Below are 25930 nucleotides of genomic sequence, written 5' to 3' on the forward strand. Positions count from 1 at the left end.
AACCTTGATAAAGGCATCTCCAAGAAAACTCCATTCTTTCCTAAGGCCTTTCCTTCTAATACTACCTAAACTAGCAGAATCAAAAGCATAGCCTATGGAATCTAACATAGCAGATACATCTTTATCAGTGTGTGGTGTCATGGCATTATTCTCAGGCAACTTAAAGCAAGACTGTAAATCATCATAGTTAATGCAATAATCCTTACCTTGGAGAGAGAAGACAATAGTCATATCTGTGGAGTTGAACTCTGCAGTTGTCCAAATCTCCTCAATCACCTCACAGTAGATGGTTGGGGCTTCCAGCATTGCATAGCTTAGTTTGCAGTTTTTGATGAAGTCCATCATCTTGTGATAATCAGAATGGGCTTCATTCTTTTCAACCAAGGCTACGAAATTATTCTTTTCATAAACAAATCCAGATTGAGACATAATTTTGACTACTGGTACCATTGTTGTGAGTAGAGGTTGCAGAGAAAAACTTGAGAATTTTGGGAGAGAAGGAGAATAAAAATTGCTAGAAAGCGTAAAGTGAAAATAAGAGTTCAATTGGGCTTTTATACTTTCTTGAATTAAAACGAAAATAAAATGATTAACGATACTTTTAAATAAATTACAGCCGTTTAAGAGGAAAGAAAACTGTAGAAATTCTGTAACCTACCTTTAATACAAATACATACAACAGTGCATATCTGTATCAACGGTTAAGGAAAAGAATCAACGGCTGTGACTTACTGAAAGTAACTGATGTGACACTTCAACGGATAAGGTAAATAGTTATCCGTTGATGATCAACACTATTTTATCCATTGAAGGATAAAATTACCAGAAATGTATTTGTCTTTCAACGGATAATGAACATCCGTTGATAGAACAATTTTGGCTTTCAACGGATAGGGAATATCCGTTGATAGGATAAGTCTTACTTAAAGCCAACTTTGTTCTTGCAGCAAATTCATTTCAGGCTTCAAGGTAGATTATAGATGACATAAATTATGAATAATTAAGCATACCTAGCTCACTTACTAATCTTGTGACTGTTGATTTATCAAGTGGCTTGGTAAATATGTCTGCAATCTGCTTTTCACTTGGAACAAAGTGAAGTTCCACTGTACCTTTCATCACATGTTCCCTAATGAAGTGGTACTTGATATCAATGTGCTTGGTTCTTGAGTGCTGCACTGGATTTTCAGTAATGGCAATGGCACTTGTGTTGTCACAGAATATTGGAATTTTGTCAAAAGTCAAACCATAGTCAAATAGTTTATTCCTCATCCATAGTATTTGTGCACAGCAACTACCAGCAGCAATGTACTCAGCTTCAGCTGTTGATGTAGAAACAGAATTTTGCTTCTTGCTGAACCATGACACAAGCTTGTTCCCTAGAAATTGACAGGTGCCTGTTGTGCTTTTCCTGTCTATTTTGCAGCCTGTATAATCTGCATCTGAGTAGCCAATTAGATCAAAACCAGACTCTCTAGGGTACCAAATTCCTAGATTTGGAGTCCCTTTGAGATATCTGAAAATTCTTTTAATAGCCACTAAGTGAGATTCTTTAGGGTCAGCTTGAAATCTAGCACAGAGACATGTAGAAAACATTATATCAGGTCTACTAGCAGTTAAATATAAAATGAGCCAACCATGCCTCTATAACTTGAAATATCCACATACTTTTCAGCCTTGTTTAATTCAAGCTTAGTGGTAGTGGCCATGGGAGTTTTTGCAGTTGAACAGTCCATTAAGTCAAACTTCTTTAAAAGATCATAAATATATTTTTTGACTAATGAAAATTCCACCACTAACTTGTTTAACTTGTAAACCAAGAAAATAAGTTAGCTCTCCCATCATGCTCATTTCATATTTACTTTGCATTAACTTAGCAAACTTTTACAAAGCTTATCATCTGTAGATCCAAATATAATATCATCTACATAAATTTGTACAAGTATTTTAGAGCCATTAACATTTCTAAAGAAGAGTTTTGTCAACAGTACCTCTTGTGAAGTGATTATCTAGAAGGAATTTTGACAAAGTCTCATACCAGGCTCTAGGTGCTTGCTTTAGTCCATAGAGTCCTTTCAACAGATAATACACATAGTCTGGAAATTTTGGATCTTCAAATCCTGGAGGTTGGCTTACATAAACTTCTTCCTCCAATTCCCCATTTAGAAATGCACTCTTGACATCCATTTGATAGACTTTGAAATTGGCATTAGCTGCATAGGCTAGAAAGATTCTGATGGCTTCAAGTTTGACAACTGGAGCAAATGTCTCATCAAAATCTATTCCCTCTTGTTGAGAATAACCTTTAGCAACCAATCTGGCTTTATTCCTTATGATAATGCCATTTTCATCCATCTTATTTCTGAATACCCATTTTGTGTCAATAGAACTCTTGTTCTTTGGCTTGGGTACCAGCTTCCATACTTTGTTTCTCTCAAATTAGTTTAGCTCCTCTTGCATTGCTAAAATCCAATCTGGATCCAAAAGAGCTTCTTCTACTCTCTTAGGTTCCTCCTGTGATAGAAAGCTACTGTACAGACATTCATCTTGAGTAGCCCTTCTAGTTTGCACTTTAGATGTAGCATCACCAATGATCAGTTTAAAAGGGTGATTCTTGGTCCATTTCCTTTGAGATGGTAGATTAGCTCTAGATGAGGTTGTTAGGTCACACACACACTGTAGATGGGGTGAATACAGTGTATAGTACACTCAAATCGAACTTTAAGAACTTAAGTAACAGAAAACAAGCTTTATTGAAACAATAAACTCTGTTACAGTATGGAACTGTTACCTCTCATGTGAACAAATATCACAGAGCTGCTAGGGTTACAATGAATAATCTTCTCTAATAATGATAACACTTATAGTGTAAACCCTATGTCTGTGTTTATATACTACACAGTTACAAGATAATCGCTAATTGATATGGAATATAATTCTGCTTCCTAAAATATATCAATCAGATATCTTTTCTTCCAAGTATTCCATTCTTCACGGAATTCCTTCTTTATGCATATCTCTTCTTATGTTTATCTCAATCTTCTTTCCTTTAATCAGCTACTGTCCTTATCTGATTATCCTTCAGCACTTAAGTTCTGATATCTATCTTCTGATGATTATCTCCTGATAACATACGTACTGATATCCTTAAGTCCTGACTTCCAGTATAAGTACTGATCAATAGTTAAGTACTGATTTATCCTGTTCAGTAAGATCTGAAAGCTAAACATAAAACTATTAGCCATGACATTATCAAATATATCTAACAGAGGTTGCCTCAGTATTGTCATGATGTGAGATAGAATGTTGATTGGTTGAAACTCCCCCTGAGTTGCTAATCCTTTGAAAGGAATTGGGAGTCCTATCAACTGATGAAGTGAATTGATTATCCGTTGACAGACTGTGATCAACGGATGCTTCATTATGAACTTCAACGGATGATGCACTTTGTCTTTCAACGGATGTTGCATTGCTTCTTTTAACGGAAGCTGAATTATGACTTTCAACGGATGCAACATTCTGTGCATTATCTAAAGGCAGATTCTGAATTCTTCTTGAGATGCCTTCTTCATCATTCTCATCTTCACTATCATCACAATATATCTCAATGTTGTCAAATTTGAGTCCTTCATGGTGTCCCTCATCTGTTAGTCCATCAATCTTTTTATCATCAAACACAACATGCACAGATTCCATGACAATATTGGTTCTTAGATTGTAGACCCTATAAGATTTTCCAGCAGAATAACCAACAAATATACCTTCATCAGCCTTTGCATCAAACTTCCCTTTGTGATCAGATTGATTCCTTAAGATGTAACATTTGCAACCAAAGACATGCAGAAAGTTTAAAGTTGGTTTTTCTCTCTTGAATAGTTGATAGGGAGTCATGTCTTTTGCTTGATTGATTAGAGAAATGTTCTGAGTGTAATATGCACAGTCTGGCTTCTTTCTTCCTTTAAACTTTCCAAGTCCATTCCCTGGATTTTCTGAAGAAATAATCTGTCTTGACATTTCCTCATCAAGATCTAGAAGTTCATCAGAACTTATCCTTTTACCAGCAGCAGAACTTATTCTTTTCCCAGTATCAGAACTTGTCCTGTGACTAGCTTGTCTTGATATAAACCTTCTACCTTGACTATGACCGCTACCCATTCCAGAGTATCCTTGATCATCATTTCCATCATCCTTTCCTTGTAGTGTCTTGTTAGTTTTGCATTTGGACTTAATTACCTTCTCCCCCTTTTTGGCATCAGCAGGGTAGTAAAAGAGAGATAAGTAATTCCACTGAGGATTGGATTTCAGTAAGTTGAGATTGCTGAGAAGCTTGATTTGTCAGAATGTCATCAATCTGAGCTTGTTGTTTCTCTTGAGTTTTCTCAATATAAGCAATCCTGTCAATGGTAGGTTGAAAGAACTTTTTCTTATCAATTTTCCAAACTTGTTCTTGTTTGATAAAGTTCTCCTGAATCTTGTGTAGCTCTGCATGAGTAGTTGAATGAAGACCTTGTAGATGTTTAATACTCAATGCAGTGACTCTAAGCTGGGTTTTTAAATCATCAGAATTTAACATTTCATCAGCTTTAGTCAAGTTCTCAGCAAGATGTATTGCAGTTGGAACACTTGAAACTGAGTTCCATTCCTTAGTCCACTCCTGACCTGCAGGAGTTTCACTCCAAGGTACTGGTGCATCCCTGATAACAAACTCCTTTACCAGTTCAGACTTAGGAAGAGTCGGTTGAGGAGTATGTCCTGAAGGACCTGCTTCATCAGCATCTACAGTTGGAGCAGCTTCACCAGTATCTCGAGCATTTGCAGCATCAGAACTTAAAGAATCAGTATCTTCTGATAAGACAACAGTGTGAGTAGCAATGGAGGCTTCAACATCCTCTAATTGCTGATCTGATACTAAGTTCTGATCAACAGCCATATCCTGATGCTCACCTAAAGTCTGATCATCAACATCTTGATACAGAGAAGGTGTTGTTGATAACTCTGGAGTTTGAACAGCATCAGTAACAGGTGTTGTGGAAGGATTATTTGCTGTTGGAGCTTCTAAAAGAAATACTTCAGACACAACCAAGTGGTGAACCTCAATATCAGCACTTGTGCCTGGATCAACAAGAGACACAGATGGTGAGTTAGCCTTGTCAGATACAGCTTCCTGAGATGGAGTTAATGGAGAAGAAGTGACTGGAGCAAATTCCTTGTCTTGTGAGATCAGAGATTCCTGATCCCCTTCCTTAGCTGCTTCCTCTTCATCATCTGAAACTGGCCTTTGTGCCCTCTGTTTCTTGTACTTCCTTGTTGATGTGGATTCCTTGGGAGTTTCAGGAACTATCATTCGTCTAAGCCTCTTGAGAAACCTAGAACTCCCAATTTCAGAATCCTTCTGAGAAACCTCTTTCTCAGCTTCAGTTACAACAGGTTCTCTAGCAGGAACCGGTTCCTCAGAATCAGAGTCATCTCTCAAGACAATCCTCCTTCTCTTTTGAGGTGTTTGAGGAACATTCTTTGTCCTCTTTAGCTTGGAAGATGAAGGCTTCACAGTAGGTGCTGAAGACGAAGGTTGAGCAGTCTGTGAAGTGGAGAGATAGGATTTGAGATATGTTCTGAGGGTAGGTTGAGTAGAATGAGAGGTAGGTACTGAGGTTGATGGATTTTGGGTGTTTGGAGTTGGTTGGACATCAGAGTAAACAGATCTATAAGTATCAGGATCAGCACTTACCAGGATCTGTTTTACAGACTTAGGAATCTGTAATGGTCTAAGCACTTTTTTCTTAGTATCAGCATTTACCAGATCATTAAAGTATCGTTTTGTAACCTTTAAAGGTGGGGTTTGGGTGCTGACTAACTGAGGTTCATCAGTACAATAAGTGTAAATAAGTTGACAGAATCTAGCAAAATAAACAACATCTCGATCCTCTGTCATCCTATCCCCAATAAAACCAATTAAAGCAGTTGCAAAATCAAAATGAGTTTGATTGATAATTGCATACCCGATGTGCTGACTCATAATGGGAATGGCATCAAAATTCGAACATTTGTTTCCAAAAGCTGTGGTGATGCAATCAAAGAAGAAACTCCATTCTCTTCTGATATTAGCCCGTTTCAACTATCCAAGTTTCGTCAGACTCTTTTCATATCCCAATTCAGCCATTAACTTCCGAAGGGCTGAGTCCTCTGGAATTGAGAAAGTACAATCTTTTGGAAGATGTAAAGCCCTGCGTACTGTACCAGGAGTGACTACAAAGGATGAATCACTCACTTGGAAGATAATACTGGGAGTTCCACGTTGACCACCATCATCAAAAAGTCCAGTCCTCCAAAACCTCAGAACTTGTTGGCTTGAAAAGAATTCAGGCTGTGTTAATGCATACCCAACCTCACTATGTGCAAGAAGATCTTGCACAAAGTGCAATTCAGATGGAGCTTCAGTGTGATCAAGAACTGCAGCATAGTTGTTAGGGACAAACTTAGCTCCATCAATGATTAAATCCTTTGGTGCCATGTGAAAAAAAAATAGGATTCAAGTATGCCTATTAGGTGTTTGAGATAATGTTTGTATGAAAAACCAACGTGAGAAAGAAAGAGAAGGAGAGTAAAAGTAAGGAGAGAGATAAAGTATAAAGAAAATAAAAGATTAAAGAAATCTTCTCTCTGTTGAACTTATACTCTGAACAAAAATGTTACCGTTGGACACCTGTCAGACATGCAGTAATAACGGACAGTTACTGGGCTCGAGAAAACAGGAATCATTACTTACCCAGTTGCCTAGTTTCAAGGAAAAACCGTTCCATTTATCAAGAGAAACAGTTTTAATTCAAAATTTTAACCGTTAGCACTGATTGAATTATTTTTCACTGCATCATTGAAATTCTGAAAATACATCACATGAAAATGACCAAGATAAATTAGATATGTAAGTGCTGAAAATGAATCAGAACTTAATATAAAACAAAAGTTATATGGTCATCAGAATATCAATCAGGATTTATCAACACAAGATAAAATAACTCAGAGACAAAATCTTGAAGTAAAAACAATTTTCATTAATATATCAAGACAATACATTTATGAAATGGAAATTACATCAATACTTATACAAGATTTTCCCTAAGCTTCTAATCCTAACATCAACAGCCTTAGTCCTAGCTAAGAAGCCTGACAAAGCTGATGATGAAGAAAAACAGGAAGAAGACGAGATTAAGTCATCTTCTTCTTCCTACTCTCGACAAACAGAATGGCGAGTCTGATGATTCGCTCTTGTTGGCGGAGAGCTTCCAGCCTTTCCTCCTCCAATCGCTCCAGATGGCGATGGTAGTCCATATAGAAGAACATGAGGCGTGTCAGTACCTCCTGTGGGACAGAGTCCCATATCTCCTCAGGAATGGCTGTGACATGCCATTCCTGCTGCCACTCGGCACAACTTAGCTCCATATTGAAGGTTTGGTAGTTCAAAAACATGTTGTATCTGACCATTGTGTTTTTGAAAGAAAAAAAAAGAAGATAAGTGTGTGAGAAGAATGTGATGGAAAGACTGATGTGAAGTGGTTGCTTATATAGACAAGAGAATGCCAGGAGACGCAAAGAAATTGAATGCTGACAGGTAGAATTAATTCTACCTCGTCTCCCTAGATTTTGAAAAAGAATAACATTCATTGGAAAGAGGAATCATGGTCTAGACCGCACAAGACACAAGAAACAGTGGACTGTTCAAGTACGAATACCATTAATCCTAATCATATTGACTATTAATCTTCCACTTCAACATATTCAATTATTAACTGAGGCTGTTATTAAATTTTATTCACAGATAAGTCAAGTAAAACATTAGACTGTAATATCAGAACTTAGACTTATATCAGAACTTAACAGTCATCAGAACATAATTTCTTAACTCGAAAAAGGAATGCCCATCTTAGTAAATACTCATACAAGTTCTGAGTTATAGACTTCAGAACTTAATCATTAGAACATGTAACTAGAACTTGTCCTCAGAATTAGTGCAAAGTGACACAATGACTGTTTATCTAAAATAACATAGACCACCACAGAAATTTTCATCATTCAGATGGAGTGATTAGTGTGTGCATTAAGCTAAATAACAGACAAAGAGTAAAGTCTGATTCACTTCAGTACATCTTAGAAATAAGGCATAATTAAAATTTTGCTAAGGAGCTGTCATTGTCCTGAAACCTACTGATGAATGAGTTTATGCTTGAGTCCACCTCAACTATTTTGTGCTAATTTTATGCATCTTTTGCAATTCTATTTTACAGTGGCTTCTCAGTGTAAGTGAGTCATGACTGTTTATCAGAATTTATGCTATTATCAAAGTATTTCTCCAGTAATCATAGAGTGTGAAAAGTCAACAAGAAAATATTTTGCTTTTCTAATGCATATTTACTTAATACCAGCAATGCACTTGGGTCGTCCCTTCCACATTTTTACTCTAGATCTCAAAGGAGTACCTGATTTTATTCTTTGATCTTTTTGCTTTTTCTTTTGATAAGTGAGGTTTATCAGCACTTAGTACATTCAGCAGTTTTACTAGTATCAGAACTTAACAGATGAGTAGCATTATTCTAATTTGTGACCTAGTAATAAGATATACAAAGTAAACTTAACTAAGCTTAATTATCAGAATTTGCTAGTGTCATAAGATTTCCACTGAAATAATTACTTCTTACATGGAATCATTTGTTTATTGAAGACGACTAGGTCAGTATCTAGCACATTTATCCTCATAGGATTGAATAGGTACTAGAACAGACATATCACTTATCAGAGTTTAGAAACATATATCAGACAACAGTCAATACTTAAAGACATTTATCAATTAAGCACAGAATATACAATGAGATTAATTCTGTAAATACTGAGCATAAAGTCTGATAACACAGAACAAGTCTAAGCAGATTTAGAGAAAGAACCTGAAACCATTCCAAGTTCATTTACCAATCTTGTAAAAGTAGCTTCACACAGTGGTTTTGTGAAGATATCTGCCAGTTGTTGATCTGTGGGAACAAAATGCAATTCCACTGTACCTTCATCCACATGTTCCCTGATGAAGTGGTACCTGATGCTGATGTGCTTTGTCATAGAGTGTTGAACTGGATTACCTGTCATAGCAATAGCACTTTGATTATCACAGTAAATAGGGATTTTGAAATATGTTAACCCATAATCCAGTAACTGATTCTTCATCCAAAGAATCTGTGCACAACAGCTTCCTGCAGAAATATACTCTGCTTCTACAGTTGATGTGGAAATTGACTTTTGTTTCTTGCTGTACCAAGAAACCAATCTGCCTCCAAGAAATTGGCAGCTTCCACTTGTGCTTTTCCTGTCAATTTTGCACCCTGCAAAATCTGCATCTGAGTAACCTATTAGTTTAAAATCTGATTCTCTAGGATACCATAATCCCAGAGCAGCTGTTCCTTTAAGATACTTAAAGATTCTTTTTACAACTGTTAAGTGAGGTTCTCTTGGATCTGCTTGAAATCTTGCACAAAGACAGGTAGCATACATGATATCAGGTCTACTAGCAATTAGATAGAGTAGAGAGCCAATCATACCTCTGTAGTCAGTAATATCTACTGATTTACCGGTATCCTTATCCAGTTTTGTAGCAGTGGCCATTGGAGTGGATGTACTTGAACAATCTTACATTCCAAATTTCTTCAGCAAGTTTCTGGTGTACTTGGTTTGACAAATAAAAGTGCCTTCCTCATTCTGCTTGACTTGAAGGCCCAGAAAATAGCTAAGTTCCCCCATCATACTCATCTGATATCTTGACTGCATTAGTTTGGCAAACTTCTTGCAAAGTTTGTCATTTGTAGATCGAAAAATGATATCATCAACATAAATCTGGACCAGAAGTAAGTCCTTTCCATGGTTGAGGTAGAACAATGTTTTGTCTATTGTCCCTCTGTTGAATCCACTTTCCAGAAGAAACTGAGCTAAAGTCTCATACCATGCTCTAGGAGCTTGCTTAAGTCCATAAACTGCTTTATCAAGCCTGTAGACATAATCTGGATGTTTGGTATCTACAAAACCAGGAGGTTGTTCAACATATACCTCTTCCTCCAATTCTCCATTGAGAAAAGTACTTTTCACATCCATTTGAAAGACAGTAAACTTTTTGTGAGCAGCATAAGCCAAAAATATCCTTATGGCTTCTAACCTAGCAACTGGTGCAAATGTTTCATCATAATCAATTCCCTCCTGTTGAGAATATCCTTTTGCAACCAGCCTTGCCTTATTCCTTGTAATTATGCCATCGCTGTCAGTTTTGTTTCTGAATACCCACTTGTACCAACAACAGATCTATTCTTTGGTCTTGGCACTAGGGTCCAGACTTTGTTTCTTTCAAATTCATTCAACTCTTCCTGCATTGCTTGCACCCAATCAGCATCTTGAAGAGCTTCTTCCACTTTCTTTGGCTCAGTCTGAGAGAGAAAAGAATTGTAAAGACATTCATTTGAAGTACCTGTTCTAGTTCTGACACCTGCATCAGGATTTCCAATTATCAAATCAGGTGTATGTGATTTTGTCCACTTCCTTGCAGATGGAAGGTTTTCTCTAGAACTGGATGCTCCCCCATGATCCATGCTATCTTCATTTTCATTTTCTGATGCTCCCCCTGAAACTATGCTCTCTGAGTTGGATTCTTCAGTATTTAGATTTTCAGCACTATCAGAACTTGGCTTATCAGAACTTGACAAATCAGAACTTGAAGAGCCAGATGCATGTTCTGATGTTTCTTGAGATGTGGTAGGATCTTGAGTATGCTCCCCCTGCATAGGTGCATCTTCCTTTGACGTAGTCACCACAGTTTCAATAACATCAGAGTTTAATCCATCAGAGTTTACAGTATCAGGACTTAGACTGTCAGGATTTTCAGTATCAGAATTTGAGTCTTCATTTTCAAATCTCAGCTGATCATGGTCAATGAAATCTTCAAGACCAGTAATCTTCTTGTCATCAGAAGAGACATTGATAGATTCCATGACCACTTTTGTTCTCAAATTATAGACTCTGAAGGCTTTTGTGGAAAGTGGATATCCAACAAAGATTCCTTCATCAGCTTTTAGATCAAACTTTGATAGCTGTTCAGGATGAGTCTTGAGAACAAAACACTTGCATCCAAATACATGAAAATATTTCAGATTTAGCTTCTTTTTCTTCACCATCTCATATGGTGTTTTTCCATGCTTGTTAATGAGTGTTGCATTTTGAGTAAAACAAGCAGTCTGCACAGCTTCAGCCCAGAGATAGGTTGGAAGCTTTGCTTCTTCAAGCATTGTACGTGCAGCTTCAATGAGAGTTCTATTCTTCCTTTCAACAACTCCATTTTGCTGTGGAGTTCCAGGAGCAGAAAATTCCTGCTTTATTTCATGGCTTTTGCAGAACTCTTCCATTATCAAATTCTTGAACTCAGTGCCATTATCACTCCTTAAAACTTTCACAGAATCTTTGACCATTTTATCCAGATGTTTGATATGATCAATCAAGGTTGATGTAGTTTCACTTTTTGTATGCAAGAAATATACCCATGTGTATCTGGTGAACTCATCCACTATGACCAACGCATACTTCTTCTTTGCAATTGACATGACATTTACTGGACCAAATAGATCAACATGTATTAGATGATAAGGCTCAAGAATTGATGATTCAGTCTTGCTCTTGAATGAAGATTTTCTTTGTTTGGCTTTCTGACATGAATCACAAAGACCATCAGGAGCAAATACTGTGTTTGGAAATCCTCTCACAAGATCTTTCTTGACCAGTTCATTTATATTGTTGAAATTTAAATGAGAGAGTTTCTTATGCCAATTCCAACTTTCTTCAATTGATGCTCTACTCATCAGACAGATTGCAGAACCATCAGTACTTGTTGAAAGCTTAGCTTCATAAATGTTACCACGCCTGTATCCTTTCAGAACAACTTTGCCTTTAGATTTACTCACTATTTCACAGTGTTCTTCAAAGAAATCAACATGATAACCTCTGTCACAGATTTGACTTATACTCAGTAGGTTGTGTTTAAGTCCTGAGACCAGAGCTACTTGTTTAATTATGACATTTCCAAGATTGATATTGCCATATCCCAATGTTTTTCCAATGTTGTCATCTCCATAAGAAACACTTGGGCCAGCTTTCTCCATAAAGTCTGATAGTAGGGCTTTATTTCCAGTCATATGTCCTGAACATCCACTATCCAGAACTAGAATATTTTACTTGTTGCCCTGCAATCACAAAGACCACTAATTATTAGTTTTAAGGACCCAGACTTGCTTGGATCCTTTGGCCTTATTAAGTTTGTTAACATTTGCAGCGGATTTAGCATCAGAGTTTATGTTAACATTTTTCTTATCAGAACTTACACTATCAGACTTTGAATCAGAATTTACACTAGAAGGAACAATGGAAACTTTCTTCAAAGAAGGTTTTATTTGATAATAATCATAGTACAAACTATGATATTCCTTACAAGTATAAATGGAATGCCATAAACTACCACAATGAAAACAAGGATTTTGTGGTTTGTATCTAACAGACTGACTCTTAACTCCTGATTTTGAAGGTAAGGAGTTAATATTCTTATTCTTCCTGCAAAAAGAAGCCAGATGGTTAGAACTTCCACAATTATGACATGTTTTCCTAGGAGCATCAGGAACAGGTTTATAATCATTGCTTTTATTCACACCTTCCTTTCCATTCCTATTTTTCCTAGGTGATTTTACCTTGTTTGCATTCTTAACATCTTTCAGCTTATGTTTAAGCTGCTTCTTCGTCATTAAGCCTACGTTCACTTCAGCTGTCTTTTCCTGTTTTAGTTTATCAGAAGTTGATTCCTTTGTAACTTCTGATTTTTCATTTTCAGACTTTACAGTTACAAACTTAACAGGTTTTAACTTTGGCTTTTGCTTATCAACATACTTAATTTCTTCAGTTCCTTTATCTTTCTTATCTTCTCCATAACCTAAGCCCTCTTTCCAGTTTCCACTACTTAGCAAATTTTGAGTTGTTTTGCCAGAGTTAGTCCAAGTCCTGATAATCTCTCTTTCCTTTTCTAACTCAGTTTTTAGAGATTCATTTAATTTTAGCACTTCATTCCTAACATAAAAAGCATCATCTCTATCCTTCTGAGTTTGATGGAACATGACTAACTCTTTTTCTAAGAAATCATTCCTTTTCTTAAATGCAAGATTTTCAGAAGTTAATCTTTCACATGTTAAAGTTTGATCTCTATAGCTAACAAACATGGTTTTAAGATATCTTCTCAACTCATTAATATCATCAGTATGAAAAGCATAAGTAGTCTGAGGTACCTTTGTTTCAGCAGCTTCAGAACTGCTCTCAGCACTTTCTTTATCAGCATTTGCCATCAGTGCATAGTTCTCCTCACTTTCAGAGTCTGAGGTGTCTGTCCAGCTTTTCTGCTTTGTGACAAGAGCCTTGCCTTTGTCACCCTTTACCTTCTTGCAGTCAGGAGATATGTGGTCTTTCTCACCACAGTTATAGCATTTAACATTGGTGTAATCTCCTCTGTCAGACTTTCCTCCTCTGCCTTCGGATCTTCTGAAATTCTTCTTATCAGAACTTATGCCTTTCCTGGAAAACTTCTTTCCCTTCCTGAACTTCCTGTATGCAATCTTTGTGATTCCTTTCACCATAAGAGCACACAGCTTCATCATCTCCTCATCAGCATCAGTCTCAGGCAAGCTTTCAAAATCTGAGTCATCATTATTCTCAGAACTTGATGACTCAGTATCGGACTTTATGAAAAGAGCTTTACCCTTGTCTTTCTTTGAGGAAGCTGCTTTGGGGAATTCTTCTTCAGCCTTAAGAGCAACTGTCCTTGACTTTCCTCCTTTCCTCTTGCTTCTTTGTTCCATCTCCAGCTCATGAGTCTTGAGCATTCCATAGATTTCGTCAAGAGTTGTTTCATCAAGATTGTAGTTGTCTCTTATTGTCGTTGCCTTCAAATCCCAGCATTCAGGAAGAGCTAACAGGAACTTAAGGTTTGAATCTTCAAGATCATACTCTTTATCAACCAATGACAAATCATTCAAAAGTTTGACAAATCTATCATATAAATCATTCAATGACTCATTAGCCTTTGAGTCAAAGTGTTCATACTCTTGAGTGAGTATTGTCTTCCTGTTCTTCTTAATTGTGTCAGTTCCCTGACACCTTGTTTCCAGAGCATCACATATCTCCTTAGCAGTCTTGCAGTTGTTTACCCTGTTTGACATTACATTATCAATGGCACTATGCAGTAAGTGTCGTACCTTAGCATCCTTAGCAATTGATGCTATGTCTTCAGCAGTATAATCACTCTTCTCCTTTGGTACGGTCTTTGCTGCTTCACCTGCAACTGCAACAGCGAGCTTGGTTGGTTTGTGAGGGCCTTCCTTGATTCTATCAAGGTATTCTGGATCTGTTGCTTCCAGGAACATGGTCATCCTTACCTTCCATATGGGATATTCAGATGGTCTCAGTATGGGGACTCTGATGGTCTCAGTATGGGGACTCTGATGGTCTCATACCGACTCTGAATTTGTGTCTTTGGTGGTTCCTCAGTTGTGGTAGGCTTAGTTGGAGTTTCTGTGTCCGACATGATTGTGTTTGGATCTTTAACTGTATGTGTGTTAACAGAGTAGCTCTGATACCAATTGTTAGGTCACACACACACTGTAGAGGGGGTGAATACAGTGTATAGTACACTTAAATCGAACTTTAAGAACTTAAGTAACAGAAAACAAACTTTATTAAAACAATAAACTCTGTTACAGTATGGAACTGTTACCTCTCAGTGATGAACAAATATCACGAGAGCTGCTAGGGTTACAATGAATAATCTTCTCTAATAATGATAACACTTATAGTGTAAACCCTATGTCTGTGTTTATATACTACACAGTTACAAGATAATCGCTAATTGATATGGAATATAATTCTGCTTCCTAAAATATATCAATCAGATATCTTTTCTTCCAAGTATTCCATTCTTCACGGAATTCCTTCTTTATGCATATCTCTTCTTATGTTTATCTCAATCTTCTTTCCTTTAATCAGCTATTGTCCTTATCTGATTATCCTTCAGCACTTAAGTTCTGATATCTATCTTCTGATAATTATCTCCTGATAACATACGTACTGATATCCTTAAGTCCTGACTTCCAGTATAAGTACTGATCAACAGTTAAGTACTGATTTATCCTGTTCAGTAAGATCTGAAAGCTAAACATAAAACATATTAGCCATGACATTATCAAATATATCTAACAATGTCCAAGAGAACTTTGAGAAATCATCTACAATTACTAGGCAAAATCTTTTCCTTGAGATGGACAACACATTGACTGGTCCAAATAGATCCATGTGTAGCAATTGTAAAGGTTCTTCAATTATTGAATCATGCTTCTTTCTGAAAGATGCTTTGATCTGCTTCCCTTTTTGGCAGGCATCACACAGTCCATCCTTAGAAAAATCCACTTGAGGAATGCCTCTAACCAGTTCTTTCTTGACAAGCTCATTCATGGTCTTGAAGTTTAGATGGGATAGCTTCTTGTGACACAGCCAACTTTCATCTTGACTTGCTTTACTGAGAAGGCAAGTAACAATTTATGTATTAGATGAGTTGAAGTCAGCTAGATACATATTTCCTCTTCTCACACCAATGAGAACTACTTTGTTGCTTCTTTTGTTAGACATAACACAACTTCTGAATTGAAGGTTACTGAATTGCCCTTATCACAAAGCTGGCTGATACTCAGCAAATTATGCCTGAGACCATCCACTAGGGCAACCTCTTCAATGATGACATTGTCTTTTGAAATAAAGCCATATCCCACAGTATAACCCTTGTTGTCATCTCCAAAAGTAATACTGGGGCCAGCTCTCTCCTTGAACTCTGTGAGCAGGGTAGAATCTCCGGTCATGTGCCTTGAACAACCACTATTTAGGTATCAAAGATTCTTTCTGTTTCCCTGCACACATCAAAACCAAATCAAGTTGATTTTGGTACCCAAGTATCCTTGGGTCCTGGCTTGTTAGCTTTCTTCTTTTGTTTCTTAGGTTTGATCTCATTTGACTTGGGGATATCTGATTCATCCTTAGTCATCTGAGTTGGACCTTGGAAACCAGTCATTAAAACAGAATTATCATGCATATATTGATTAACAGGAAAAGGTGTGCTATTTGCAAACATGTTATTCCAGTAAGGCATGCTAAATGGCATTTGAGGCATACTAAATAGCAGCATAATAAGGATTAGGTGCAAATGGCATATTAGCAAATTATGCATTCATATTCTGAGCAGACATAGCATTCAAAGGCATAGAAGGCATGGAATTCATGTTAGGAAAAGAATATGGTATAGATATAGGAGTAGGCATGGCAAGTTTGCAATTAACGGACAAATGATTAATGCTACCACACTTAACACAGATTTTTCTTGGAGCATACTTATCAGGTGTGTAGTTGTTATATTTGTTAATCCCTACTTTCCCATCTCTATTGTTTTTCTTTTTAGTTTCTGTTTTAACCTCAATCTTTTCTAATCTGTCATTCAATTGCTTGATGGACAGATGACCAACATTTACTTTCTTCTCCTTCTTCACTTGACTTCATTCTCCTGGAATAAAGTTTTTGGAAACTGATCCATATTTTTCATTTAACTTAGCAAGTTTGGCTTTGCTCACAGGTTTGCTCATAGCCGATAGATGAGGATTTGTCACTCGACGGATAATCCTTTTGATTATCCGACAGATGACTTTCATCATCCGTCGAGTCTACATCTGTTAGCAATCCTTCAACCAGATTGGATTCCATCTTTTCCTTACTCTTTTTCCAGGCTGCATCACAAAAGGACTCAATACCTTGAACTTTAGTGATTTGAGCATGAACATCTCTGGATGGATCACAAGAGGACTCAATCACCTATTGTTCTCGTTCAAGTTGCTTTTTCAAAATCTCTTCTTTCTTCAAGGACTCAGTTAATTCATCCTTAGCAATCTTACACTCAATTCTCAATTTCTCAAATTCAATAAACTGATATTCTAGCATATTGTTCCTCTCACTTAAAAACATATTTTTTTCTTTGATTTTAGCATTTTCCTTAGTGAGGGACTTAAGTGTAACACGCAAATGATATAACTCTGTAGACATGTCATTAATTGCATCATTACACTCAGCTATAGATAAATGTGCTAGGTTAGTGGTGATTACCTGATTACTTGAAGAGCTTGTTTCTGTTTCATCAGACTTGGCCATTAGCGCTAGATTGACATAGCTGACATCTTCATCCTCATCCAGTCCATCTACTGCCCAGTCATTTTCTTGTGTAATGAAAGCCCTTTCCTTTTGCTTGAGCAACTCAAAATACTTCTGTTTATAATCCACAGGCTCAAACTTCTTTTTGCTGAAATGTGACTTTCTATACTCACTGGCAAAATGTCCTGCCAAGCCACATTTGAAACATTTGAATTTTGATTTATCCACCATGTTTCTACTTGGCTTAGCTGCTCCAAATTTCTTCTTGAACTTGAGCTTGGAAAATCTTCTGAAAAGAAATGCAAGATGTTCATCAATATCATCCATATCATCTAGGCTCAAATGATTTTCAGTTTCAGCTACCAGCCCCTTACCCTTATTTTCATAGACCATTGAAGTAGACTCAACAGCTTCTACCTTAACCTCCTTCTCCTTTTCCAACTCAGCTACCAGTGATATGGACCCTCCTTTCTTCCTTCCTTTCTCCATCCTCTCATCTTGCTCTATTTCAAGTTCAAAAGTTTTCAGGATGACATACAGTCTCTCCAAGGTAAACTCCTTGTAATCCTGAGAATTTCTCAGTGAGACTGTCATTGGTTTCCAAACCTTTGGAAGAGATCCAAGGAACTTGAGATTGGAGTCTTTTGTCTGATAGACTCTTCCATGCAACTTTAGAGAATTTAGTAGTTTTTCAAATCTACTAAAAATATCAGTGAGAGACTCACTATCTTCACAATGAAAGTGCTCATATTGCTGAATTAGCAACTGCATCTTATTCTCCCTTACTTGCTCAGTACCATCACAGATAATCTGAATTGTGTCCCAAACCTCCTTGGTTGTTTTGCAGTTGATGATGTTATCAAAAATATCACCATCAACTCCATTGAATAATATATACATGGCCTTCTTTTCTTTCCTGACTTGCTCAATATCAGGATCTGACCATTCATGCCTAGGCTTGGGAACAGATGGTTTATTGCCTATTGCAGCTCTCATTGGCACATGAGGACCTCTCTCTATAAAATCCACATAGGCCTCATCTTGAGAAAGAAGATGTAGGTGCATCTTCACCTTCTAGTGGTGATAATTGTCTTTGTCCAGAAATGGAATTTTCACTCTAACATCCTTCTTGTTGATCTTGCTGTTTTGTTGGGATCTTTAAACTCTTTGTTCTTCAAGAGCTTGCTCTGATACCAATTGTTATTCCCTAATAATACAACAAGAATTACAGAAGGGGGGGTTGAATGTAATTCTGGCTCCTTTTTCTATTTATGAAAAATGGTTCTAACTCAATTTATATCTAACTGTTTGATTTGCAAAGTGCGGAATAAAGAGTTAAGTAAATCAAACACAAAGTGCGGAATGAAGAGGTCATAGCGTTGCATTAGATATTTTTTTAATTTAATAAATGCTGGAAGGGACAAAAAAGCGGAGGTGGCATGTTGGACCCACTGTGGGAACCACTATTGCTGACATGGCATGTGGGTCCCAGGGAAGGGGGCCAATTTTTGCTGACGTAGAACATGTGGGATCCACTGATGATGTAGAACATGATGTAGCATGCTGATGTGGCAAAAGGAGGACCCACTTATAGAATCCACATGTTGACGTGGCAGTTGACATGGCACTTAATAGCGTTGCATTTTCTCTGCAGTGTTGCAATATGTTATTTAGTGTTACCTTAGTTATTGTACTATTTGTAAATATATTAGTTATATTCATGGTCTATTTATTTTTTAATTATTTTTAAGTGATCCAAACGTACGGATGATGTTACCTACTAATTTTAGAGATGTATAATTTATTTTTAAAAAAAAATTTATATCATGTGGTTTGATAATAGTTAAACCACAGTGAACATGGGTTCTCGTTACTTAGTCTTGTCCCGGGTGGTGATTCTATTTTTTTGAATTCTTGTTCGACGATCCAACGTACGGATGATGTTAGCTACTAATTTCAGATATATATAATTTTTTTAAAAAAATTAGATTTTATATCGTGTATTTTTATAATAGTCATATTACGGTCAACACGGGTTCCTGTTACCGAGTCTGGTACCGGGTGGTGATTCTATTTTTTTAAATTCTTGTTCGACGATCCAACCTTACGGATAATGTTACCTACTAATTTTAGAAATATGTAATTGTTTTTTAAAAAAATAGATTTTATATCTTGTGCTTTTATAATAGTCAAACCATAGCCTTGTCCCGAGTGGTGATTTTAGTTTTTTAAAATTCTTGTTCGACGATCCAACCGTACGGATGATGTTACCTACTAATTTTAGAGATGTGTAAATTTATTTTTTAAAAATATTAGATTTTATATCATATCCTTTTATGATTGTCAACCACGGTCAACACGGGTTTCATTACCTAGCCTTATCCCGAGCAGTGTTTCTATTTTTTTAAAATTCTTGTTCGACGATCCAACCATACAGATGATGTTACCTACTAATTTTAGAGATGTGTAAATTTTGTTTTAAAAAAATTAGATTTTATATCGTGTCCTTTTATGATAGTCAAATCACAGTTAACACGGGTTCCATTACCTAGTCTTGTCCCGAGTGGTGATTCTATTTTTTAAAAATTCTTAGTTCGACGATCCAACTGTACGGATAATGTTACCTACTAATTTTAGAGATGAATAATTATTTTTTAAAAAAATAGATTTTTTATCGTGTATTTTAATAATAGTCAAATCACGGTCAAACACAAGTTCCCTTTAACTAGTCTTGTCCCGAATTGTGGTTTTATTTTTTTAAAATTCTTTTTTGACCATCCAACGATACGAATGATGTTACCTAATAATTTTAGAGATGTGTAATATTTTTTTAAAAAAACAGATTTTACACTCTGTGATTTTTTAATAGTCAAACCACGATCAAGACGGGTTGCCATTAATTAGTCTTGTCCCGAATGGTAATTCTATTTTATAAAATTTTTGTTCGACGATCCAACCATACGGATGATGTTATCTACTAATTTTAGATATGTTTTTTAAAAAAATTAGATTTTATATCACTAAACCTTAAAGTTTTATATATACAATATATAATATAAAATACAATTATGGACATTTATATTACATTAATTATATAATATTCCTAAATTTTTTCAAAATTTAATGTATTAACTAAAATAAGAAAGTTAAAAAAATGAATTAAAATAAATAGATATTAGACACAAATCTTTGTACAATTCTCGAGGCCAAAAATTGGGCGGACTATTTCCCCCGGTTGAAATTTCACCAAATTTAAATTTCCCCCAAACCTCACTTTCTCATCTTCTATATTATTTCTTTCTCAAATTCACAATGAAGCTCAAATTCTCTTCCACCTTCACATCACAAGCCCTAACCAATATTGTTTTAGGCAATGGGATGTAAATTGTTTTTTTTAAGTGTGAGTAAAGTCGGTAACATTCTACATCCCTAGTTTTAACATCATATTATAGGGTTTAATTATGTTGTATTTCCTACGCCTACAAACTGGAACACCAATTATAATATGATTTAAGTGTCCAACACTTAGTAAGTTTAAGATTTTTAATCTATTTAAAATACTGATGTTATGTGCATTAATATATGGACGACATGACTGAAATATTGATATAATAAAAAAAATTATGTCTTTAGAATGTATAACTGATTTATCATATGTCATTTCAGATGTAGCCTACCACATATTATTAATATTGTTACTTCAATTTTTTAAAGGTTAGTAGATTTTAGCAGTAACCTATAAACGTATGATAAACAAATAATTGTTTAGGGAGACATGAACACATAATAATTTGTGAGATGCTGGTGCTTAGACCATGTTTGGAGTTGGAGTTTGCTATTTTTTTTGCTTTTATTTTGTACCTGAGTGTAGCCTTATTTGTATTTCATTCGGTTATTACGAATTTCATGTATTATTCTTTATTATTCACTTAAATCATTATATAGTTGGTGTTCCTGTGCATATAGATTTTCACTAACTAAATTATTTAACCAATTTGATCGGTGTATGTAGATTGTCTTTTAATGGACCTCGTCAGTATTTATAAACTTACCATACCATATACCTTGAATGTAGATATTAAGTTTCTTTGTTACAGTTGTCTTACAAAATGAACTTTTTTTTATTGCAGGGCCAGGTGCACCTTCTGTTTTTAACTGTGTAAGAATTTGTTCTCATGTTTTTAAGAGTTTTTCTAGATAGATAACTTGTAGAGTTTTGTGTGATAAGCCGTCTGTTGTAACTTTCTGGCATTGCCTCTTTGAACGCAAGTATTACTATTGATGTTTTAATTGCAAACTGTGTTGGGGTTGAAGTCCCTAATTGTATGCAGTATAAAATTTATTTAAAGGTTCTCTCAAGTGTAGTTATTATCTCAAACCTGTTTTCTAACCTCTCTTCCTTTGTAATAATCTTGAATTCCTACTAGTCAGATTACATGTTTTTTATTTGCCCATGCAATTACACGCCCTGATAATCTGAGTGAACTTAGCAAATAATTTGCTCTTATTTGTTTTCAGACCATTCCATTATGTGCTGCTATAATATGCATTTATTTGGTACAATGTGCTAGCAGTAGGCTGGTAGCTAATTGAACAGGTAAGTATATATTGTGGTTGTTGCCATGTTAAAATATGAATATAGGAAAAGTATGATCTGTTTGATGATATTCAACGTTGTTTCTTTCATATCTATTAGTAAAGCGCTTATATATATTATTTAATATTCATAAAGTGGAATTTCTATCCAGCTAGGTTGGTAACTTGAATTTGTTTGAAGAAGCATAACTTGAATTTATATTCATATATTATACATAGAGAAGAAACTATCAGCTAATGTCAACTTTTTCTGTACAGGTTGATCGCGTTCTCTATGTATTAATAGTCTATCCATACAACTGTGGATTCATTCCACGCACCCTTTGTGAAGATACTGATACAATGGATGTTCTAGTATTGATGCAGGTACGTGTATTGAACTGATCATATATGGCTTATTCTCAAAGTTCAAGTTTTGCGTAGGAGCCTGTTCTTCCTGCAACCTTCCTCCAAGCCCGCATATTGTTGATGTTTGACAATACGCGTGTCATCAAATTTCAAGCATGGGAGAAGCAATTTAAGAAAAGAATTCAGAGTTTCCAAGAATAAAGAACATATAATAATATATTGCCAAAAAAATTGCTTATAAAACAAGGTAATGTCGTAATAGTTAAAAATTGACAGTAGTATTTAGGAACTTTAAAAACACAGATTTGTAGGGGGTTGCATCTTGTAAGAATAGTTCAATCATCGACAAGACGAGAGAGATAAACGTTTTGCATGCAGCCCAGGTGGGGATCTCTTGGTAGGATAAGATTTATTGAAACTCTATTACGCTGTATGAGTGTTGTTTTTTGATAGTGAAAAAGGGGTTTACAGAGCCAGAAAATGTGATGATGAAAAAGAGAAACAATAACATGAAAAGCGTTTATTTGATGTGTACATGCTCTTACCTGACTAATTACGTGGAGGATTATTTGAAATAAAATGTCTCATTGAAGTAGCATGTTGTAGTAGTATATATAGAGTAGATAGATATAGAGAGTTGTATTCAGTGTAGACCACTTAAATATTAGAACTAAGACCACTTATATTGTCCAACACTACATACTGCTATACTATACCAAGATGCTAGGTACCTATAATATTTCCCAAATGTTTGTGTGTAATCTACATAAATCGTAACATCCCTTATAATTAGATGATACCCCGCGTGCATGCATATGCGCCCACAAATTGAAATATGGCAAATGTCATGTCACGTCATTTGAGAAAAAATTCGAGAACCAATTCAGGGTACCTAGCACTACAATATCATACTATGTACTGCAATATTTATCAATAAAAAATACATAGTTCTTACTATGTAATGCAATGGTTTAAAAAGTAAAAAATGTATATAAAACCATAAAATTTCATTCAATCGCATCACACATCACAATTTTGTACTTCAGATTAGTACCATGATGTTCAACAAGGAAAGCGAAATATAACTAAAATATTTGAATCAAGTCTAAAAATCCAACTCCTCTGCTATGGAAATCATAAAATTACATAATGGTGAAAATATTTTGTACCTAGCTACGCTAATGGAAGATTTAAATCCAAGCCCATCACTGTCTTTTCAGTTCCCTTCTTTGAAGACTGCAAATTTTAAAGGAAATTAATATATTAAACAAAAGTTCCTTCCACAATATATAAAATTGAATGAATAAACTGAAAAATCATTGACTCACCATTACCTTGGAAGCAGAATTTGACTTTTTCATGCTCCCTGTTTCCAAGTATTTTTTTACAGCAATCTTGGAGCGAAATCTCTTTTTGGTTATTGGTTCGACATAGTACTGCAAAAAAGTAAAATTTAAGATCAATAGACCAGTACATATCAATTTGGCAAAAACTTACAATTTTTAAACATATTGTATAAGATATATAGTAAGATCGAAACTAGATTTTACATAGCATTTTTGATTATGAACGTGATTCTTATTTGTAAATTTATCAGAAAGACTCTTATAATAGATTTCAGATGAAGATCTTGTATTTAATCTCAGTGGTTTTTTCTCGATTTGTTCAGAATAGTAATATTATAATCTTGGTTAGATTAATTAGCCAATTTGATCAAAGTCCATGGAGATAATTGTATTTTATAATTTGATTTGGTTCTAATGGGAGTTGGTCTATACTGGCACAATTTGATATACTTTTTTTTAAAATAAAAACTATACATTTATTACATCTGAAATTAGAGCATATATTGAATATGTTCATACTAAAAATACCAAATTTATTCATATAATGACTGCTTGTTTTTCTTCTTCATCTCACTCGACCTCAACACGAGAAGTAAGTGAAAATCAGTACACGCATTAAAAAAACACTTTGAACACACATGTGTGAACCAAAAATGGTCAAAAAAGCGTCTGATCCAATTTCTTGTTCAACACTACCAAATCCATTTTTCAATTATTAAATAACTATCATTTTTTATTACATTGAACATATTATTATTTTTACTCTTTAGCAATTCTTGAATTTACCTTCCATAAATCTACGAGACAGCTTAATTTTTGTAGACATACACACCCGAATCTCAATAATTAATACTTCACAAAAAACACAATAAAAACATAAATAAAAAAACTTTAAATAACATTCCATTTAAAAAGGCAAGTAAATCGACAAATTGTACCTTATCAATAGTTCCGGCAGTAGCTCCATTAGCCCGGATCTTGGAAATAATCGTCCAGCCCGCGGGCAACCAACGAGAAGTTTCTTCTATATCTTCACTTCCTTTCTTGGCCCGCTTTGCCCGCTTGGCCTCAGTGCCCTTAGATCCACCTTCATCAGCAATGAAATTGTCGGTTCCTAAAAGCGGGTCAGACTCAGCTATGGCTTTCGGGTTGGACTCAGGTATGGCGATGAAATCTCCGGCAGCGGCGAATGCGGACAGTGAGTTCATGATATTGGGAAAATTCATGAAAATATAATATGCGGCGGATTACAATGTTTATATATGAAATAAAAACCCTAAAAAGAACCTAATGGATTAAGGCCCATAAATAATTGGGCTTTATTATATATAAACTGCTTAATTAATATACTCATAGCCCCACATATAAAATATATAAATACGTTATTTATATTCACCACTAAATTCATTTAAACAAATTAATAACATATATATTAATTCTTTTATTCTCATTTCCAGTCATTCTCCATTCTCATCTTGTTAAAGAAAACTCGACCATGAGTATTGTAAAAATCAAGAACCATAGAAGGATGATTCTGAACCAAGATGAACTTCATGCTCATCTTGAACAACGGTTGTGGAGCAAAGGAATCTGAAAATTTATAAACAAGCAAAGGTAACTTAGGCAAGTACTCTGGAATGATGAATTTAATGTGCTTAATGTCAATAATATCATCAACTATTATATGATCCTCAACAATTTTAAAGTACTTAGGTTATGACTTGGTCTCTATCAGATGCTCCTCACTTGTAACCTCTATATGCTTAATTTATTTAACCTCCTCAATTGAATCTTCCGTAACATCTTTTTCAATATGCTCAACGTCAATCTCGCCTTTAACTATCTTGTCATTTTCCAAATGCATAGGACGTTGAAGTTGAGATGTTATTATTCAATAAAACCTCTCCCGTTCTTCACTCACACGTTTGTAACTTTCTTCCCTCAATTCATTTTGGTACCTCTTATCCAATATCTTAAGTTTATAATGTTAATTATTTACCTTCTTCACTGTATATTAAATTGAAGTAACTAGCGGTCACTATGATAAATATTGAATTCGTAAAAGAACTTGTTATATTCACGCCCAAGAAAATATGTGTTATCTTCCCCAATATCAATTTTTATTTAATGTAACAAGACATGTTTTAAGAACATGGAATAACATAGTAAAATGAAAGAACGGTTCTTAACATGCAGATTTCAGAAGTTAAAAGGACTTGAATGATCATAATTTAAAAGTTATAGGACACGGGCAGTGAAAACTCTAAAGCTAATGAATAGATCGAACAATAATTGGAAAGATCAGTGACCTCTATGCAATTTTGTAAGATTCAAGGACCGAATTATGA

General features: G+C 35.3%; 1 protein-coding gene across 1 annotated transcript; it reads right to left on the bottom strand.

Annotated features, from left to right (window-relative positions):
- Positions 1 to 23353: 23353 nt before the first annotated feature.
- LOC141679342 (uncharacterized) lies at positions 23354 to 24790 on the bottom strand. The gene is made up of 3 exons (XM_074485844.1): positions 24521 to 24790; positions 23565 to 23672; positions 23354 to 23472 (listed from the first exon to the last, which is right to left on the bottom strand). Exons 1-3 carry the CDS (start codon positions 24788 to 24790, stop codon positions 23410 to 23412), a joined length of 441 nt encoding a protein of 146 aa, XP_074341945.1. The 3' UTR covers positions 23354 to 23409.
- Between the last annotated feature and the right edge of the window lie 1140 nt (positions 24791 to 25930).

This window comes from Apium graveolens, chromosome 8 (genome assembly GCF_009905375.1).
Source record: "Apium graveolens cultivar Ventura chromosome 8, ASM990537v1, whole genome shotgun sequence".
Lineage (NCBI taxonomy): Eukaryota > Viridiplantae > Streptophyta > Magnoliopsida > Apiales > Apiaceae > Apium > Apium graveolens.

What these genes read in the sequence shown, in the direction of transcription:
- LOC141679342 (XM_074485844.1), bottom strand. Translation starts at nt 24,790, where the DNA reads ATGAACTCACTGTCCGCATTCGCCGCTGCCGGAGATTTCATCGCCATA. An exon ending in CTGCCGGAACTATTGATAAG is followed by an intron (nt 23,673 to 24,520) that starts GTACAATTTGTC and finishes ACTTTTTTGCAG; the next exon opens with TACTATGTCGAACCAATAAC. An exon ending in ATTCTGCTTCCAAGGTAATG is followed by an intron (nt 23,473 to 23,564) that starts GTGAGTCAATGA and finishes TAAAATTTGCAG; the next exon opens with TCTTCAAAGAAGGGAACTGA.